Source organism: Solanum verrucosum, unplaced genomic scaffold (genome assembly GCF_900185275.1).
Source record: "Solanum verrucosum unplaced genomic scaffold, falcon-dt-bn FXZP01000053.1, whole genome shotgun sequence".
In the NCBI taxonomy this organism is placed as follows: Eukaryota; Viridiplantae; Streptophyta; class Magnoliopsida; order Solanales; family Solanaceae; genus Solanum; species Solanum verrucosum.
The window spans coordinates 821,571-841,302 of NW_026020152.1; the positions used below are offsets into that span (position 1 = coordinate 821,571).

At 32.9% G+C, this 19,732-nt stretch overlaps 4 protein-coding genes across 4 annotated transcripts in view; 2 read left to right on the forward strand and 2 right to left on the reverse strand.

Annotated features, from left to right (window-relative positions):
• The window catches only part of LOC125828165 (isopentenyl phosphate kinase), a 295,006-nt gene that overhangs the window by 259,469 nt on the left and 15,805 nt on the right, over positions 1-19,732 (reverse strand). The gene's annotated exons all lie outside the window — the stretch shown is intronic.
• LOC125828150 (glycerol-3-phosphate acyltransferase RAM2-like) lies at positions 399-2,501 on the forward strand. Its single transcript, XM_049507465.1, has 2 exons — positions 399-1,010; positions 1,605-2,501. Exons 1-2 carry the CDS (start codon positions 399-401, stop codon positions 2,499-2,501), a joined length of 1,509 nt encoding a protein of 502 aa, XP_049363422.1.
• On the forward strand, positions 4,171-7,926 carry LOC125828130 (exocyst complex component EXO84A). Its single transcript, XM_049507438.1, has 6 exons — positions 4,171-4,335; positions 5,012-5,109; positions 5,553-6,594; positions 6,720-7,421; positions 7,513-7,649; positions 7,765-7,926. Exons 1-6 carry the CDS (start codon positions 4,183-4,185, stop codon positions 7,901-7,903), a joined length of 2,271 nt encoding a protein of 756 aa, XP_049363395.1. The 5' UTR covers positions 4,171-4,182; the 3' UTR covers positions 7,904-7,926.
• Positions 9,075-14,368, reverse strand: LOC125828151 (uncharacterized). The gene is made up of 9 exons (XM_049507466.1): positions 13,913-14,368; positions 12,988-13,071; positions 12,553-12,894; positions 11,156-11,291; positions 10,731-10,893; positions 10,284-10,412; positions 9,752-9,946; positions 9,466-9,588; positions 9,075-9,389 (listed from the first exon to the last, which is right to left on the reverse strand). Exons 1-9 carry the CDS (start codon positions 14,073-14,075, stop codon positions 9,282-9,284), a joined length of 1,443 nt encoding a protein of 480 aa, XP_049363423.1. The 5' UTR covers positions 14,076-14,368; the 3' UTR covers positions 9,075-9,281.

The window sequence follows — 19,732 nt, forward strand, 5'->3', positions numbered from 1 at the left end:
AATATGAGAAAATTTAAAAACATTTTCTCTATACCGAACACACCCTTAATCTCTTCAACACAACCAACCATTATCAGTATCACTACAAAAGAGACATTTAATGGCAATAAATTAAATTTCCTATATTGCTGCAAAAACATTTAGCCGCAATTGAGTTAATGTTATTGGATCCAAAGTCGCCATACATAGAGTGTTGGATATAAATACTGAATTATATATTGTCGCTAAATAATTACCGATAAATCCTTATGGACATTTAATTTATCTTAGATACTATCTTCACTATGTTTTCCTCATTTGTCATCTTTCTTAATCAACATGCATATATATACACACTCAAACTTGTTACTTAACTTCAAATAAAACATATTTATTTGTTAACTTTACAAGCTACAAAAATGGCGATTACAACGTTTCCATCTGTGGATAAATGTACATCCATAGGTCGCGAAAAGGACACAGTAATCGCAGACATGGATGGAACTTTACTTCGAGGACGAAGCTCTTTCCCTTATTTCGCCTTAGTTGCTTTCGAAGTTGGAGGTGTTTTAAGGTTACTTATACTTCTCTTATCTTCACCACTCGCTGGACTTCTTTACTATTTCGTCTCGGAGTCTGCTGGAATTCAAGTTCTTATTTTTGCTACTTTTGCTGGGATGAAAGTATCTGATGTAGAATCGGTAGCACGTGCAGTGCTACCGAAATTCTACTCAGAAGATCTTCATCCTGAGTCATGGAAAGTGTTCTCTTCTTGTGGGAAACGTTGTGTTTTAACCGCGAATCCTAGGGTTATGGTGGAAGCATTTTTGAAGGATTTTTTGGGAGCTGATTTGGTTTTAGGAACTGAGATTGAAAGTTATAAAGGTAGAGCTACTGGCTTTGTTAAGAAGCCAGGAGTTCTTGTTGGTAAAAACAAGGCTGATGCTCTTACAAAGGCTTTTGGAGAGAGTAAACCTGAGATTGGTTTGGGTGATCGTCATACTGATTTTCCTTTCTTGGCTTTGTGTAAGGTTAGTTCTAATTTGCTGCATTTTTACTCATCAGATAATTTTTGAAACTTGTGATCTGAAATAAGTCATGCATCCAAGTGTGTAGCTTAGTGATTGATGTAATGGATTTAGCACCGTGAGGTTTCAGGTTCAATTTCCATGCCAGGCACAAAATACTACTCTGATACCTTTGCCCCAATGCCCCAATTTATATGATTCACTTTTCTTTTTAGTCAGTTTCAATAAAAATAACACATTTCTATATTTAGTAATAATTTAACTTTAAAATCTTCATTTTACTCTTAATGAAATGATTATAGTCATCACCTATTTTAGACTACACAAGTTTCAAAAATCTTTCTTTTTTAGACTCTGAATCAAGTCAAACTATATCATATAAAATGTGATGGACACAGAGTAGGTGATTATTTCTTCCCATTTGTTCTAGCTTTAGTAGACAGACAATTACTTGGTACATGTTGTTGGGACTTGGGAGATGACAGATATCCCGTAGAACTAATCGAGAGGCATTCTAGCTGACTTGAACACCGTTGCTATTAATATTTGTGTGTCTATAACTCAAATCTCATTAAGGTATACGTTCAAAAAATGCAGGAAGGTTACGTTGTACCACCAAAGCCAGAAGTTAAAGCTGTAACAACAAGCAAACTTCCCAAGCCCATCATTTTCCATGATGGCCGTTTAGTTCAAAAGCCAACACCTCTCATGTCACTACTCATCCTACTGTGGATCCCGATTGGATTCATTCTCGCGTGTTTACGCATTGCTGCTGGTTCCCTTCTCCCTATGCCTATCGTCTACTACGCCTTTTGGGCGTTAGGCGTTCGTGTCATCATCAAAGGTACCCCTCCACCTCCTGTCAATAAATCCAACAACAAATCAGGTGTCCTCTTCATTTGCTCACACAGAACTCTCCTTGACCCGATTTTCCTCTCTACTGCCCTTGGACGTCCGATTCCAGCTGTTACATACTCCGTTTCACGTCTCTCTGAGATCATTTCACCGATTAAAACAGTTAGACTTAATCGTGATCGAGATCTAGATGCATCGATGATAAAAAAACTCTTACAAGAAGGTGACCTAGCAATATGCCCTGAAGGGACAACATGTAGGGAACCGTTTCTACTTAGATTCTCCGCGTTATTTGCTGAGTTAACAGATGAACTTGTACCCGTTGCTATGGTGAATAAGATGAGCATGTTTCACGGTACAACGGCTAGAGGATGGAAAGGGATGGATCCATTTTACTTCTTTATGAACCCAAGCCCCGTTTATGAGGTTACATTTTTGAATAAGTTGCCGTATGAGCTAACTTGTAACGCGGGGAAATCGAGTCATGAAGTAGCTAACTATATACAAAGGGTTATTGCTGCAACTCTTTCTTATGAATGTACTAGTTTTACAAGGAAGGATAAGTATCGTGCACTTGCTGGAAATGATGGAATTGTTGTTGAGAAGCCTAAGATCAAAAAAAGTATAATGGGATGCTAATAATTTAAAATAAGTTACTATATACATGTCTTTGGTTGGGTGGAAGTATAGAACTCCACGCCTTACTGTTGTTGTTGTTATGGTTCCTTGCATATATATACTCTGGACTGCTTTGCTATTAGCAGTCATGTTTTTCCTTTAATTACTGTTTTGATTTGCTTGAGTGGAGGGTCTTTCGAAAACAGCACATCGTATACCTCGAAGAGGTTTGCGTACACTCTACTTTTCTCAGACTCGACTTTTTGAAATTTCACTTGAATTTGTTGTTGTTACTATGTACCTAGCATTAGAAGATTTCAACTTTTTAAATATTGATCATGTCATGTACTCCCTTGTAAGAAATAATATAATTCAAGACTTCACTTGTCAATTAATTGGCTTGTTTACATTTCACACTTTCTCTTGAGTTGATCTCCTTTATGTAAAAGTTTGAGCGGATCACTAGAAAGTGAGTGGCTTGTTCGAGTGGTTGAGAACCTTCTGTTGATGTTATTGCGCATGTTAATACTAGAAATTAAAATATTAAGCGTATGATAATTAATAGGCGTAGAGGGGAGAAAGTGGTGTTATAATTCTTTGTAAATCACGTAATCTCAAAGACATGTTCTCTTCATTATCTCTTACTCCCTCCGTTCACTTTTAATTGTCATGGTTTCCTTTTTTAGAGTCAAGAACTTTGATTAACATTTTATGATGTATTTTTTCATCATATTGATATGCAAAAAATTGCAATTTATAGTACTTTTCATATATTTTTGAATATCTAAATTTTAAGTTTAAAATATCGAATTAATGTAATTTAATTTAACTTTAAAAATTAGTCAAATTGACTTTTAAAAAACGCAATATGATAATTAAACGTGGACGGATGAATTATTAATTATCCAACTAATCCTCAAATGACTATCTATATTCTCGACATTTATATATAAAGGATGTTTTCTATGTAATTATTACTATGTACACAAAAACATAAATTTCAAATGTGAAAAAATAAAAAAATAAAAAAACTCCAACGTGCTGCTGGCGTCTCTTTCCACTTGAGGCGCAACTTTCAAATGCTTTCGCCATTGACAGACGCTTCGAGAAAATTGTCTCTAAAAAATAAAAAAAATAAAAAATTCTAATGTATATTTACTAAATTTATTTTATTAATAATGTTTTGGAACTCTAATTAATTTGAATATTGCTACTACTATTTTGTGTAGTTATTTAATACTAAAAGTAAAAAAGAAAAAATATATGATAAAACTCTCTTGATTTCGTAAATTGAAATAACTACTTTTAATATAAGGAACAAGTAATATAAAACTAAGTTGGAAAGGATAGCTTGAACTATATATATAAAGATCAAACAAATATTTAATAGTTTTAATTTATCCAATTTTTCTTTTATTTCCTTTTTCACTAATATTGTGCTCAAGAAGTAAATAATCTCTTACTATCTCTTATAAATACAATAAAAAGAAATATCTTTTTTTTTTTTAAATCTCTTATTAATAAAACAAATTTATAAAAAACCAAATATCTGTCATTCTTGTGAGTTGGAGCGAGTCCACCGTGATATGATACAAATTGAATCACATTCATAATAATTTCTCAGAGCTTTTCTTTTTTATTTTTCTTCTTCTTTGCTAGTTGTTGATTATTATTTTTTTGGAATAAAATTGATTAATTAAAAATGGATGGAGGTTCATTCTCTTCAAGCATAGGAGATTCAATTGATTTTGATGAAAAAGATTTATCACTTAGTGATAAACTCAAAGTATTCAAAGCTTCTGCATATGATCCTGATTCATATGTTACCAATCGATGTCGTCAAATGAGCGAAAAGGTTTCATTTAATTTTCGTAAATTTAAATTTGTGTTTGCGTATGTATGCCTTTTGTTGGAACCCAAAACCATGGGTTTCGATTGAACCTGAGTCAGAAATTTGACGAAGGGGTGTAAAATTGACATTAAACCTATGTATACCACATAACATTGTTTGCAGATACATATCTTTTTTTTTTTTTTTTTTTGATAGATATGTATCTGTTTGCAGATACATATCTATTGGTGCATTCTTGTTAAATATGGTTTTGGAGACGGAATTATGGACAAAGATAACAAAATTGTACAGGGGATTGGAAGTGAAGGGTGCTTACCATCTGAGTAACTCGCTCTAATCAGCACTTGATTAGTTGATCATGAAGGAGAAAATTGTTTCTTATATTTTGGTGATTCTAATTTGAAATTTGGATAATGTGATTATTTTGTTGTAAAAGTAAAGTGCTGCTCTAGTAACAATTAATCAACGACAATAATTTAATTGTTGTTAAATATGTATTTTTATAAGTAATTAGTACTTTTTGTAAATGTTCCTAAAATCTATAGAGATATTGGATTCAATGATAATTAACAAATGTCGGTAAAGACTTTTACATTCTTTGTTCATATGTATATTTATTACCGCTTAAAGTTGTTTTTGTTGTATTGATATAAAGAAATTCTTTGGAAATTTTGAACAGGAAATAAGGCATTTATGCCATTACCTTATGGACTTAAGGAAGGCTTCTGCAGAGGAAATGCGAAAAAGTGTTTATGCTAACTATGCTGCTTTCATACGGTAAGCAAACTCAGCCATACTAATGAATTCAATATCTGTTACTTACCAAATTTTTTGCCATTCTGGGATAAGTGGTGTTATCTTTAGAAACGAAATGAGAAGGACGAAAATATTAGACTTGCCATCGATATCATTCTTAGAACTCGAAGATATGCTCATATGTCTGCCATAAAAACTCGACTTGCCATAAAGTAATATCTCTTAAAAAAACAGAAGAATTTAAAGGATTGCTTACAGTGAATGTCGCTCCACTAGGTAGATGTTCGTTGAGCTTTAGTGGGAGTTGTTCACATATCTCTCCGCCAAGAACTGAACTTTGCTTGAAGCACATGAAGCTGGAACATTTTTAGTCTGAAACAATCACTATCACTCCTTTTGCAGTGTATCTAGGCTGTTGCTGCATCATCACTTGCAGAAGTGTCTTATTCGTTTTATATATGCAGCACATCAAGGGAAATATCCAATCTTGAAGGACAGCTTATCGCGTTGAGAAATCTCCTATCTACTCGAGCAGCAATTGTTCATGGTTTAGCTGAAGGAATTAATGTTGATTCTCTGGCTAGCTCTGATGGTTCAACACAAGATGATAGGTCTAATAATGAAGACAATGATAGCACCAATACTGAGAGTTGGTTAGGACAATTTATAGAGAAGCTTGAAGTGTTACTTGCTGAGAGGAGAGTTGATGAAGTTTTGGATGTGCTGGATGAAGGTGAACAAATGGCAAATGATACTCGTAGTAAACAGACATTGACTCCATCCGCGTTATTATCATTGCAGAAAGTTATCACTGAACAGAAGCAAAAGTTAGCAGCACAGTTAGCAGAAGCTTCTTTCAAGTCTTCAGTTGGTGCTGCTGAGCTTCGTTCTGCAGTACAAGCTCTAAAACGCCTTGGTGATGGACCTCGTGCTCATACCTTAATGTTAAGTTCTCACCAGCAGAAGTTGCATGGTAATATGCAAGGTCTTCGTCCTTCAGGTACTTCACATGGAGTAGCATATAGTGCTGCTCTTTCGCAGCTTGTTTTCTCGACAATGGCACAGGCCACAAGTGATTCCTTGTCCTTATTTGATGATGAACCTTCCTATACATCTGAGCTAGTAACTTGGGCTGTCAACCAGACTGAGAATTTTGCTCATCTTATTAAAAGATATGTCATAGCTTCACCAGCAGCATCAGGATGCTTAAGACCTGTTGCTGAAAGTGTTCACATAAGTCTCGGGCACTGCTCTTTGTTAGAAGCTCGCGGGTTGGCTCTTTCACCAGTTCTCCTGAAAAATTTTAAGCCTTGTGTTGAGCAAGCACTGTATGCCAATATAAAGAGGATTGAGCAGTGCACTGCTGCACTTGCTGCTGCAGATGATTGGTCGCTAACTTATCCACCAATCGGCTCACGTTCTCTAGGAACTTCATCTCTTGCTGGTGTAATCGCCTCCCAGCCAAAGCTCTCAAGCAGTGCTCATAAATTCAACACAATGGTTCAGGTGATCAACTTTGCCCTTTAGCAGAAATAAAAAATTCTTGCATATAGCTTTTCATCTCATATCGTTATCTTCCTATAGTATGTAACTGAAGCTCCTTATGGCACTAAACATGATCATTCTCACAGGAACTCTGCGAGGACATTAGTCCTCTCGAAATCTTACAATTGTCGGAGAACACTTTGGAAGGTGTGATGCAAGTGTTTAACTCATACATAGGTATGTTGGTAAAAGCATTACCTGGTTCAGTGGACAATGAGAACCTTGAAGGATCTGTAAACAGAATTGTTAGGCTGGCTGAGACAGAACCTGAACAGATTGCTTTACTAGCCAATGCATTATTGTTATCAGATGAGCTAATCCCTCGTGCAGCCGCCAAGCTTTCATATGCACAACAATCTAATAAGACAGATGATACATCTAAACGAAGTACGGACAGGCCATCCCGTCCTGTAGAGCAGAGAGAACTGAAGCGGAGACTCCAACGTTTAGTTGATCAGCTCCGTGACAGCTTTTGTAGGCAACATGCACTTGAACTCATTTTCTTGGAAGATGGTGGCGTTCGTTTAAGTCCAGACATGTACCTAAATATGGATGGAAATCCAGAAGAGATAGAGTTGTTTCCATCTCCAGTATATCAGGAAATGTTCGGGAAGTTAACTCGAATTGCTAGCATTGCATCAGACATGTTTGTGGGAAGAGAAAGATTTGCTACTATTCTTTTGATGAGGCTCACTGAAACTATCATCCTCTGGCTTTCTGAAGATCAAAATTTCTGGGAAGAGATTGAACAAGGGCCAAGGCCTTTAGGTCCACTTGGCCTTCAACAGGTTTTTTTTTGTCAAATTATCTGTTTTCATCTGTCTTTTTCGCTCTTCGCGTTCTTTTGAGAACTGAAACACTATTCTGTTTCCCCTGCAGTTCTATCTAGATATGGAGTTTGTGATACTGTTTGCTTCACAAGGGCGTTACTTGTCTCGAAATCTTCAACAAGTAATCAAAAACATCATAGGCAGAGCTATTGAAGCAGTTGCTGCAAGCCACATTGATCCATACAGGTATACCATAGATAATAAAACAAATCCCTTGAATCATAATCCTCCTCATTTTTCCGCGATTGAAACCGACAACACGAGCAGGCTCATTAATGTTAAAAAAATTCTAAATCTGCAGTGTACTACCAGAGGATGACTGGTTTGCAGAAGTTGCTCAAATTGCTATAGATATGCTAACTGGGAAAACACAAGTAGGGGCCATGGAGAATGTTAGTAGCCCTACAGCATCATCAGTTCTTTCTCATGGAAGTAACTAAATTTAGAACTGTCTTTCTACTAAAGGATAGTAATCAATTAAAATACTTCATATAGTTTCTTGGTTTCTTGATTTGATAATCAGCTAACATACTTCATTCAGTTGGTGTTTTATTAGGAAAATTTATTTATTTAATTGTATTCTGTTTTCTTTTTTTTTAGCTAAAATGTAAATTTATCATGCAACTTCTCAAGATTATCAACCTCCTAGATGTTGCAGTATTCGTTTTTGTAATGGTGGTGTCTAGACCAGCTTGAAATGCACCTAGACTATTCCATCGAGGAACCTACTACTACCGGCTAGAATGTAGCAGGTATGAAATCACCTACCTATTTTGGCCTCTATAGAGATTCAAATCCTAGTCTTCTACTTAGGCAATGAACTAGATCAGAATCATTCTCAACGAGTTCATAAGGGTGATTTCGCCTGTCCGGTGTAGAGTTTACATTTTTTAGAAAATGTTTCTAATTTTCTCATGTTCGGTTTATCAAAATTTTCGGAAAACATTTTCTCTAAGAAAATAAATTCCTTAAAAAATGAGGAACATGACTTTCCGAATAGAAATAGGAAAAACAACTTCCATAAGTGACATTCTACATTGATTGTATCCTCTTCATTTTCACCCCACCCCGGTAGCCCCACCATCCCACACTTCTACCCCATCCCCACGATCTCATACTATTTGTCTAGATTATACATGAATGTTTTTAGAATAATATTTTTTTTACCTACGTACCGAACACAAGAAAATAAGTAATAAACTCACTTATTTTCCTAGAAAACATTTTTCTTCGTACCGAACACACCCCTAATCTCCATGATTTTTATCCCACTTCATTAATCACTAGGTCCCCGAGTGATAAGATGCTACACCTATTGCATACTTTGGATCTCATTATACTAGATTAGCTCTACTATGCAAACATTACAGGTAAATGTTAGCATCCATCTTAAATATTTTTTCTTCACATAGTTTTGTTGAAACAACCTATTACAATATGATCTAACTGTGACTACAACTTTTTACCTTCATATTCTCCAAGATCTTTACTTTCAAAATTTTGAGCATATTTACATTTTTCTTTTAAGACATGAAGTACTAAATGTATGTGTTGCATCAAAAAATCCAAAATAAAAACAGAAAGACTGCTGCTTGATGAAACATTGAAAAAAAGAACACCCACTCAATTGACTATTTTCTCATCCTTGTTCATAGATTCAAATATCTTTAGCTCGCTCGATAAGCCATTTGCTTCGCGAGAGAGCACATTTGAAACAGAGATTTTGACAATTGGAGAAAGGGAAGGACACAAACTAGCTAACAATAACTTCATCACTTATTTGCCATACCCTGTGGATTACACTGTTTGTGCACCTATTCAAGGGGTTTCATTATTAACCCCGAGTTGCTGATAATTCACATAGTCGATTTCATTTAACCGTATACAACATAAGATCTGCTCCGGCAATTCTTCAATTTTGTTACCCTGATTTGAAAAGTGAATAATTACTTGCAGCTGATTTTGCAAAGAAGAGAATTTGAGGTCAGATACAGATACTCACCTGAATTGTGAGGCCTACATCCAAGGAGCATAGCTTTAGCCTATCTAGGAATGTTTCGCAACCCTTCCTAGAGATGTAACTGAATCTGTGCATATCTATATCAATCTCAAAATAATTTTCTCCCTACAAAGACATCATTAGCAACTTAATAAGAACTTGAACATATTTCCTTCAATATGAATAAGACGATGTGTGCATTCTATTCTAAGATGTGATGGCACTCATACTAATGCCCACCCACACAAACATAAAACTTAAGTTGTTCATTCAAATCTGACAATAATACCTTATAGAACTCATGTTGAGGACGTGAAAGAACAGGTTTTTCATTGTACGCCTGCATAAGCTTCCTCTCTGCTGCACTTAACCGGAGGTCCTCCACATTTGCTACACGACCTAATATCTTCAACCTTTCCCTAAAGGGAACACTACCATCCATTGGAAAAGCCTTCACTTTTTCCACTTCATCATCCATTACTCTCTGATCAATAGGAAAGAGTAGGAAAAGATTGTTCAGTAAAAATTCCGACTCTGAGAGTTTACAAAGAAACAGACAAGAGGTGAATAAACCGTGAAATAATGACTGGGTACCAAGCAGTACCCAACTCAATACTACTAGAGAATGTACACAGAAACTAAAAGAATGTGAAAAAAGAAAACACCAATAGAGAAACAAATGTTACAAGAGGCACAATAAAAAAGGCTAACATGAAGAAACATGATTAAACAATTAAGAAGCAACAGTAGATATACAACTAGAGACAGGTTAAAAGAGAAACAAGGACCAATGACATGGTAACTAGAAGTCTAGAACTTACTCTTATGTTCTCTTGAAAATGAGAAGGAAGTTCTTTTGCATAACTTTTGGAAAGCTTAAAGTACAAGACAAAACTCATTCCTTTTCCATCAGTTTCACCCTGAAAAATTGCAGTAGGATATAATGGTACCTGTAAAAAAGAAAGAAAAAGATGGGCGAAAACAGCATCTTAGCAACTCAAATGCGTGAATACTGTTATTAATAGAGGTTATACAGCCAGCTATATTGGAAACCTACATGGATGCGAATAAAGTCTTATAGTTCAAAAGCCATTTGGGTGTTGAATGACTTTGACTTTAAAGAGACTCAAAACACATTTCATGTGTATCTTAAGCATAAAAATTACCATCTTTAAATTAACCATCAGACCAACTTAATGACAGCCAGAGCAATGGAGAAAAAAAGAAAAGAAATACACTTATTCTCTTAAAGCTAAACTAAACGGTACCTGAATATTCACTACAAGAATGGGTGGAAGTGTCCCAGAGTGTTCAATGACAGGAAGTTCCACAAGTCGAGCAATATGATCAATTTTTCTTTGAGATAAAAATACATCAACGCCAAAAGGATAATATGCAGCATTATTTGCCGCAAACTCTTTCTTTTTGTCCCTGCAGAAGTTAAAATAAGTGAATAATACAACATAAACAAAAGTAGAGGGCAGTTGCATTGGCAGACAGCATGCATACACAAACTTATGATAACCATAACGTCCACAAAACACATCTTTAACTACGGGCATATGGATTTTCCCTTGCTTTTCTACTTTTTGTAAATGAAGGATTTCATCTAAGCCATTATTTTATGACTAGATTGTCACACTCATAAAATTTGTGCTTACCTGTTTGTTTTGTGTATCTGTAAGTATATTACCTGAAATAGTTTCCTCCCCGGACCCTGAAGGTATTTGGTTCAATATGGGACCAACTATCAGGCAATTTATTCTCCAACGGGCAAACTGGTACTTGGCTACCAGCCATGGGCCTTTGAAGCACGGTTTTAGATGAAACTGCACCCAAAAACAAATAAATGTTAGCTAATTGTATTTTCTTCTCCTTGATCTGGTAACTGGATCACAGATAACTTAATCATCACTCTTGAGTCCATCCGAAAGACAAATTTATAGAGAATTTTCAAGCTCAAACATTTACATAAGATGCCAAACAGCCAGTTTTCAGGCTCGGAGACAGACATATGATGTCAAGGATTCCGTTCCTCTATCACAATCAGTCTCTTCTTTTCTTTTTCCTTCTCTCTTGATTTTACAGCTTGATATACGAAACAGGTCTAAGAAGGTCAAAATTGAATTTTGAGAAAACAACTAGACTAAATTTTCCCTTAGACGTGCATTATTAAAGATCCGCCAGGTAGTGGATGTAGCTTTTCTTCTGAAGCGTCTTAGTTTGTAGCTGCCGAAGTATAGCATTGAGGTGAAGAGCGCATTCTCTAGGGCAAGTCTCCTTTTGGAACTACTTTTCCTTTCTCTCTCAGCTAGACTAATTTTCTATTAAGAAGTAGATTGTTAAGATCCGTTCCACGCCAAGGTGCAGCAGAGAATCAAGGACCTTGACAAGGATGCCTTTGTTTTATCTTCTATACTGACCCCACCTTCACACTCTTACACTTATATTAAGGGAGTTGCTTAAAAGGAGACGAGGTACACCTAAAATCACATGGAAGACAGTGGCCTCAAAAGGCCTATAATCGTTTGGAATGAATTCACACTTAGCAAAAGATTTATATAAGCAATATCAATTAGTTGGGAAATATGTTTTAGCTGTAACTAGCTTTATCACTGCCCTGTACAAATCAACTACATTTTCAGTCGTATTTGCGGAGATTTGTTTTTATTAGTCCCAAATACCAACTCCAAATATATAAAACAGCTGAAACAGTCATCAGATAACACATGATTTTGCCTCAAAGAAGATGAGACATGGATAATCCAATAAGAACGCTAATTCCCCAAAATATATTTTGAGAAAAGATATTCCTCTGAACAATAATAATTGCTATTTCTTGAAAGATATTCCTCTTAACAATAACTAAATCCTATTATAGACATAGCGTAATTCTTGAAATTTCATCTTTATATATGTCTTCAATAGAAAAAATTGCTAATTACTAATTGCAACAAATTTAAGATACTTTAGAACTAATATTTGAAAAAGTAACCAATAATGATGTTCAAACTTAATCCATTATGTGATGCAAATTTGAAGAACTTCGTGCCAAAGCAACTAGATCAAAAGTTAGATGTAGATACTCACGTAGAGTGGCACAAGGATTTCCTTCTTTCCATTTGAAGGGAAGCTTTAGGTCCGCTTTCTTCCTTGAACTTGGAGGACTAGAGCTAAGAGATCTCTTCTCAACAGGCACAACAGTGGAGGTAAGACGGGGCAGACAGTTGTTTGAAAGAATTCCACAGTTCTCCAACAAACCATCCTCCCTGCCACTACCTATATTTTCAGAGGACGAGATCTCATCAAGGAAAACAGGCCGTACCTCACTGTGAGGTACATCAAGGTTTAAATTAACATCCCCATGGTTAGAATCTTTGATAGAAGCTACACTAGTCCGCCCACAATCAAAGCTGTTGACAGAGAGTACATCTGCAGTAATTGTGTTCATATTTTAATTACTAAGTTCAAATGAAACAAAATTTTAAAAGTTGAAACAGAAGATCGAAAACTAGAATACTGTACCATCAGGAACACTCTGGAAATCCTCATCACTGCAATCAGATTCAAATATTGCAGCGGAATCAAACCACGCCTCCTCAGTCCGTCCTGTGATTTTCATGACCAACATTAAACAATTGAGAAGGTCATTTGTGATGGTTTTATCTGCTATTCAACTTTCAGATAAAAACATGAAAACTTAAACTATACTAGATCCTTCCCAATGAATGATAGATGGAATGGTGAAAACACACTTAAGTCCTAATGGACAACGAAACATACAATCTCACTTTAACTTGCCACTTGCTGAAGGCATTTGATAGGAGTTAGGGAAAAAAAACGACATTACAAGAACATTAGAAACTATTAAGGCAATTTCTATACAGTGGAACACCACACCATCTAAAGTTTTACTATTCAGGTAATTTGTATACAAGACGAGCCAATAAAAGTGCGTATTATCACAACCATTAAATTTGAGAATGAGGTAGCTCATCACAATCTATATCTCACCGCTATCTCACTCAATCAAATCATATACTAAATTCCTTTTTTCCAGCCACTCCAAAGCTCCTCTAAGTAAAATAGAAAGAATACTCCTTTTTTTTCTTTCTAAATTGGATATAGAGGGAGAGAAAATGGGGAAAAAAGATTACAAGGTGAGGAATCATACTTTCACCAACCAACAAGGTGAAAGTTCAGGTAACCAACCAACTAAGCTACTGAAAACTCGGATTTATCGAAACTTTTCCATCCTAAATGGATCTCATCACCTCCAGACCTCCATATCTCCACCTTAAAAACCTTCAACTTAACCAAACTGACTCAAAATTAAAAAATTTAAAATGCTGATTACTTTCACAATTCAACAAAATTCTAGATCACAACACCTAATAATCCCAAAAAAAAAAGAAGAAGAAGTGAAAACAGAGATAGAGAGAGAAAGTACCCTGAAATGTTGGATTATAGTTATCCAAAGGAAATGACTCATCAATTTTATGAAGTGAGCTAGATTTCTTCCTTCTTCTTCTTCCCCTTCTTTTCCTAAACTTATTCGAACCTTTCAATTTACCTCCAACACAACTATCTGGCCGCGATACACATGCTCCCATTTCCGCAGGATCATATGCTTCTCAACCAAATAATCTTCAAAATCGTTAACAAATACTATTTGATATCAATAAAAAAAAAAAGAGAATTCATATCTATATCATTTTTTTAGAGAGAAAAATCTATTGATTTTGAGGAAAAAGGAAGCGTGAAGAGGTGGAGGAAGCCATTAATTATCTCCTTATCTCCAAAAAATCGGTATATTCTTGGAATAATGTTACATGATTTTCAGAGAAGAAGAAAAGAAAATTTCATTTTTTCTTCTTTTCTTCTTCTCATAAGGAGGTCAAAACACTCTATTAATACATGCGGGCACATTATTTGTAATGACGATTGGTGAGAAAAGCCCAATTTTATTTTATTTTTAATTTAAAATAAGTGAATTATTTAAAATTTTAAAAAATTATTAATTTTTTTTTTTTTTTTTTTACAAAATAGTGAGAATTGTGTAAGAGTAACATTAAAATGTACATTTATGTCTTTAATTATTTTTTTACTTAATATAGACTAAAGGAACTAGTAATTAATAATCAGATATTTAGATTAGATTAAACTTATATATAAAAAAGCAAAAATGGGCATGGTCAATTAATTTTGTAATTCTTCACAATGTTAATTTTAAAACTTTTGTAAAGGTAAATTATTTATATTCAAAAAATATAATAATATGAAAATAACAAGAAATTTGGAAAAGTAATATTTTTCTATTCAAATTGTGTATGATCATGGAAGATCATTTCATAGTGGGAATTTGATTAAGTGTGAAAAGATGAAAGTTAGGAAGACAATGAATCGACTAATTTTTTTAATATATAAATAGCACACGCTAATCAATATTTTATTTGGTATATAATAATATATAAATGCTTGTTTATATATAGGTATTATTTATTATGTAAATAAAGAAAAAATGTATCAAATAGTGTATAACTTATCTAAATTTTATTCTATTAAGAGAAAATCCAAATAATGTATAATGAGTGTTAAAAGTATATATGTATTGATTATTACTATTATAACTGCTAAAAAGTCCTACCAAACTCCTAAAACTTAGTTATAGAAAAACATTGTAATTTATTTCAAAATAATTATTTTTGTTTTTTATCCTAAAAATAAAATAAACATTTACTATGATATAAATATATTTATAACATTTTCCCATTGTTTTTCTTTTATGAAACGCATCACTTTAAAAGAAATGTATTGTACTAGGAGTGTAATTAACATAAGGTACTAGAGTTAGTTCCTAAGCCTTCGGAGAAAAAAAAAAGTTCCTAAACCCCAAAATTTATAAAGAGAAGTAGTAAATTTAATGAGCCATAGTAATATTTAAGTTCTCCCATCAAGTAAATAACACATTATTTTCTTTTCATTCCCTATTATTTATTCACATTGAAGTTAGCATGCTCTTTAAAAATATGGACATGAATATTTTTATCACGATATTTATATTAATTGATGTTTAATTTTAGATTCTGATAAATCATTCGGAGAATAAGTAATAAATATTAAAGGTAAAATATATATAAAAAATGTTTTTTTGGTAAAAGTGACAAATAAAAATAAATATACATTTTAATATTGTTGACTTATAAAAATAGTATTATTTAAAATAATATCATCTTTAACTTGGTAGTTGGGCTTTTTAAAACCCCCTTACCTACAAATGACAGATAAAACAAAGACATCCTATCCTTGTCAAATCTCTTTAAACTCAATCAACTCTATGTCTGAAAATAAAAACTACTTTCTCCGTTTTAAAATAAGTAAATTATTGAGTCTTTTTTATAGTTCAAAATAAGTGAATTGTTCAAAGTTTAAGAGAGTTGTTCAATTATTTTTCCATTTTTGCCCCTCATTAACATCTTCTGGGTAATAATTTCCCGAGAGTTAATTGCTCATATTTATGATTTTACTTTGAATTATTTATATTTTTAAAAATAGTTTAACAATATCTAAAATGCACAAGTGAAAAATGACGTTTATTTTATGTCCTAATTTTTTTTCTTAATGGATGTGCATTGACTCAACAATTCAATTATTTTGAAATGGATGGAGTAATATAAAGTGAGAAAGAAAAATTCAAAACCAAAAGGAATCAATTGCCCTAAAGTGAAAAAGGAGTTCTAACTTCACAAACATTAATTTCTTTGAAAAATATGGCAAAATTGAATATTTGACAATTTTAAATTCTTTCTTGCTGCTTTTTTCATTAAAGGCTAATATTATCTAAAATTTGGTAAAAGGTCAGTTGTTTTCTTCCTTTTAACCTTTAATTAGGAGAGAAATGAAGACGTGGTGGTGAGAAAAACACTTCTAAGAAAGTGTTTTGCTAAGTTTATAAGTTAATTTGGCTTATAAATACTTTTTTTTTTGGCTTATCTACCTATTTAGTTATAGCTAATAAATTTCATGTCAAGAAAATAATTTGGTGGTATAGCAGTATATAATTTGAGTGTTTTTATTTCTGAGATATTTGCTCCGTTCAGTTTTATTTGTTATATTTGAATTTGATACAATCATTAAGAACATAATGATCATTGACATGACTATTTTATCACACCATCCTTATTAATTGATATTTAATATTATGTCTTGGAAAATGATTTAAGAAATAAGTAATTAGTGTTGAGAATAAATTATTGATTAAACCTTTAAATCATACATCCACCTTCTAGAGAGAAGTATTGAAAATATCCGTGAACTTGATGCAAATTGTTAGTTTTGTCCCCTTACTATTGACAGCTTTAAACAACACCCCTCTACTTGACTAACTAAATTTAGATACACCCACCGATATGCAAGACGACATAGCAAGTGCCAAGTTGTGTCAAACTCTTGTAGGAACATGAAATTCTTAATAAAAAGTCAAATTAAGTGTTGAAAACACCCTAACTTGGCGAGAATTCAGGACTGTATTTCACTAATCAAAGGTTTATTTAAGTTTAATTAGTCAAGTAAAATAATATCTTTAAGACTGTCAATAGTTCTAAAATAAAACTAATAATTTGCTCCAAAGTAGAAGTATTTTTGATACTTCTCTATTTAACCTTACTAAAAATCTTACAACCTGACCATTGAGCTTATATTGGGACATCAAATATTGAAATTTAAATATCGAGGGGTCTCTTCGACCCATATGTATAGTTATTTTGAAAAATTAATTAATCAAGCATTAATTGTAAAGGTCAATGCCAATATTGATGACAAGAATAAACATTGAGGTATGTAAACATTATTCTGCAATTCTCTACTTCAATTCCATTAATTAACTATACATTAAAATAAAATATGATGATCAGAATTGGTAGTTGAGTTCAAGTTATTGCTCCATTAAGTTGATATCCAGATCTTTGTTAAAGTCATATCCTTTTCCAACTATATATTTGAGTTTTTTTTTTTATTTGGTGTTCGATATGCCGATATTCGTATTAGAATTCGATTATATTTGGATTCGTACCGCATAGGGTCTATTTGAGAGGAAGTATTCCTTATCAAGAATTTTTCATATTCAGAGCTTGAACTCAAGACATTTAATTAAGAAAAGAAAGCCCTATCTACTGCACTACATTCTTTTGGTGTATTTGGATCGGAGTTACTTGATTGATGGACTACTTTTAGAATTTTACATATATAACAAAATTATAGTATAGTTTCATAATTGAAAATTGAAGAGTGTCTAGGTGGTATGTGCGTAGTTTTGTTCTTTTCATGTGAAGGTAAAAAAACTTTTTAATAATTTCTAAATTGAAAAACATCTAGTGTACGACATGAAAAAGAAATACGATAATGAACAAATCAAAAGTAAAAAAAATTACATATCCTAAACAAAATAGTGGTGCCAAATTGAGGACACCATGGTGGACCCTCTTTACTTTTAATTCACTTTTACCATTTTGTCAATTTACTTTTTGATTGCCCATAAGCTATTTAAAAATATGATTTATGTTTTTAACATTATACATTTATATTGTAAAAGAAATTTTTATAATTTATTTATTTATAAGATAATTATAACTATTTTTTATGATAAGAAAAACTAAAAAATAGTAACTAATTAATATGATATAATAGGTAAAAATTAAATCACTAAATTTAAAATACATATATACATATTTAACTTAAATTCAATCATACATTTTATCGATACACTTTTATTAAAAAAATTAAATTGAAAAGAGTACAAAAAGATGTCCAATCAATGGAGCTCATATTTTTATTCTCAATCATTGTATAGCAGTTAGTGATAGTGCTTATCTTGATAAAAAAAAAAGTTAATTTATTCAAATTGAATGATATCATGTAGTATTTTTCTTTTTCACTTTGTCCAAAAATATCTTTCTTTATCAACTTGATGAAGTGTTGTCTACAATTAATTTGCCAGGTTTGGTGGGGTCGTGGTACCTACTAAAAATTAAGATGGGGTTGCCTTTACACGTTAGAATATAGTTTATGAGATCAGTCGAACTTCGTAGTTTTATTTGGTTCAAATTATATATATATATTTAAGGAAATTTATTGAATATATATAAATTATTAATTTAAAATTCATTAGCTTTTAAAAGAATTTAGAATCTCGAATTTATAAGTTTTAAATTCTCACTCAGTCTTTTCTTTTACATTTTGCCAATTCTATGAGAACCATTTGATATTCATTTTCATCAAATTTCTTCACATAGGACTGTCAATCCATAGTTAAGCCTTTTTAACTTAGGCTTTAATCTGAAGTCTCGAGTTTGAACCTTGAATATGAATTTTTTTTTGTAGGGAGCACTTTCCCTCAAATGGGGCCCTATGCACCACAAATCCAAATTACTCGGATTTCAATATGGATATCGGACACCAGATAGGAAAACCAAAAAAACCTCTATAGTATATTCTATCACCTCTAAAATCTTTTCGTAAGTTAGTTACTGAGTTAGTCTACTTATGATCCAGGCAAGTCGACTTTCCTGCAGATTAGATAAACAAATATATATACTATATAAGCAAATTGTAATAGATAGTAGACACAGAGGTTTTTATACTAGTTCAGATCACCGACATAATGCCTAGCTAGTCCAGTCCCCTTGGATTACAACGATTTTCTTTAGAGCTTTGAATGAATCTTGGTTATACAGTTTGTCTTGTTACAAGCTCGGAGAGTTCTTCGATTGATTCCAGATCCTTTGATGGTCACATACTCAACTTGGGGATTTCTGCATTTATCTTTGTTCTTGATTCATGCAATCTTACAAATACAAGAGAAACAAGCAATGTGAATGCTGTCATACACTTTCTTGTTCTCTCTGTTTCAGTGCCATCTAGCGTAGCGTAAAGTAGTTTCTAGCCTCTTTAAGATATATAAAATCAATTAACTTTGATCAATAAGTCGTGATACGTACTTGAATCAGTCTTAGTATACTTGATTTCTGCATTTGGTGATGCTCGATGATAGCTTGTTATCAGCTAATTCAAAATTTCATTACACCTATTTGTGGCATTACTTTTCTTGCACTGTTGAATGATCATTCTCTCAAGTTTTGTGTATGAATAAGTTTCTGTATACAGAATCGTATACACAAACAAACGAATCGTATGACACACAATGTCTCATCACTTGTAAAAGTACATAGTATATGGCTCTTACACTACACTTACTATCCATTACACTTGAGTC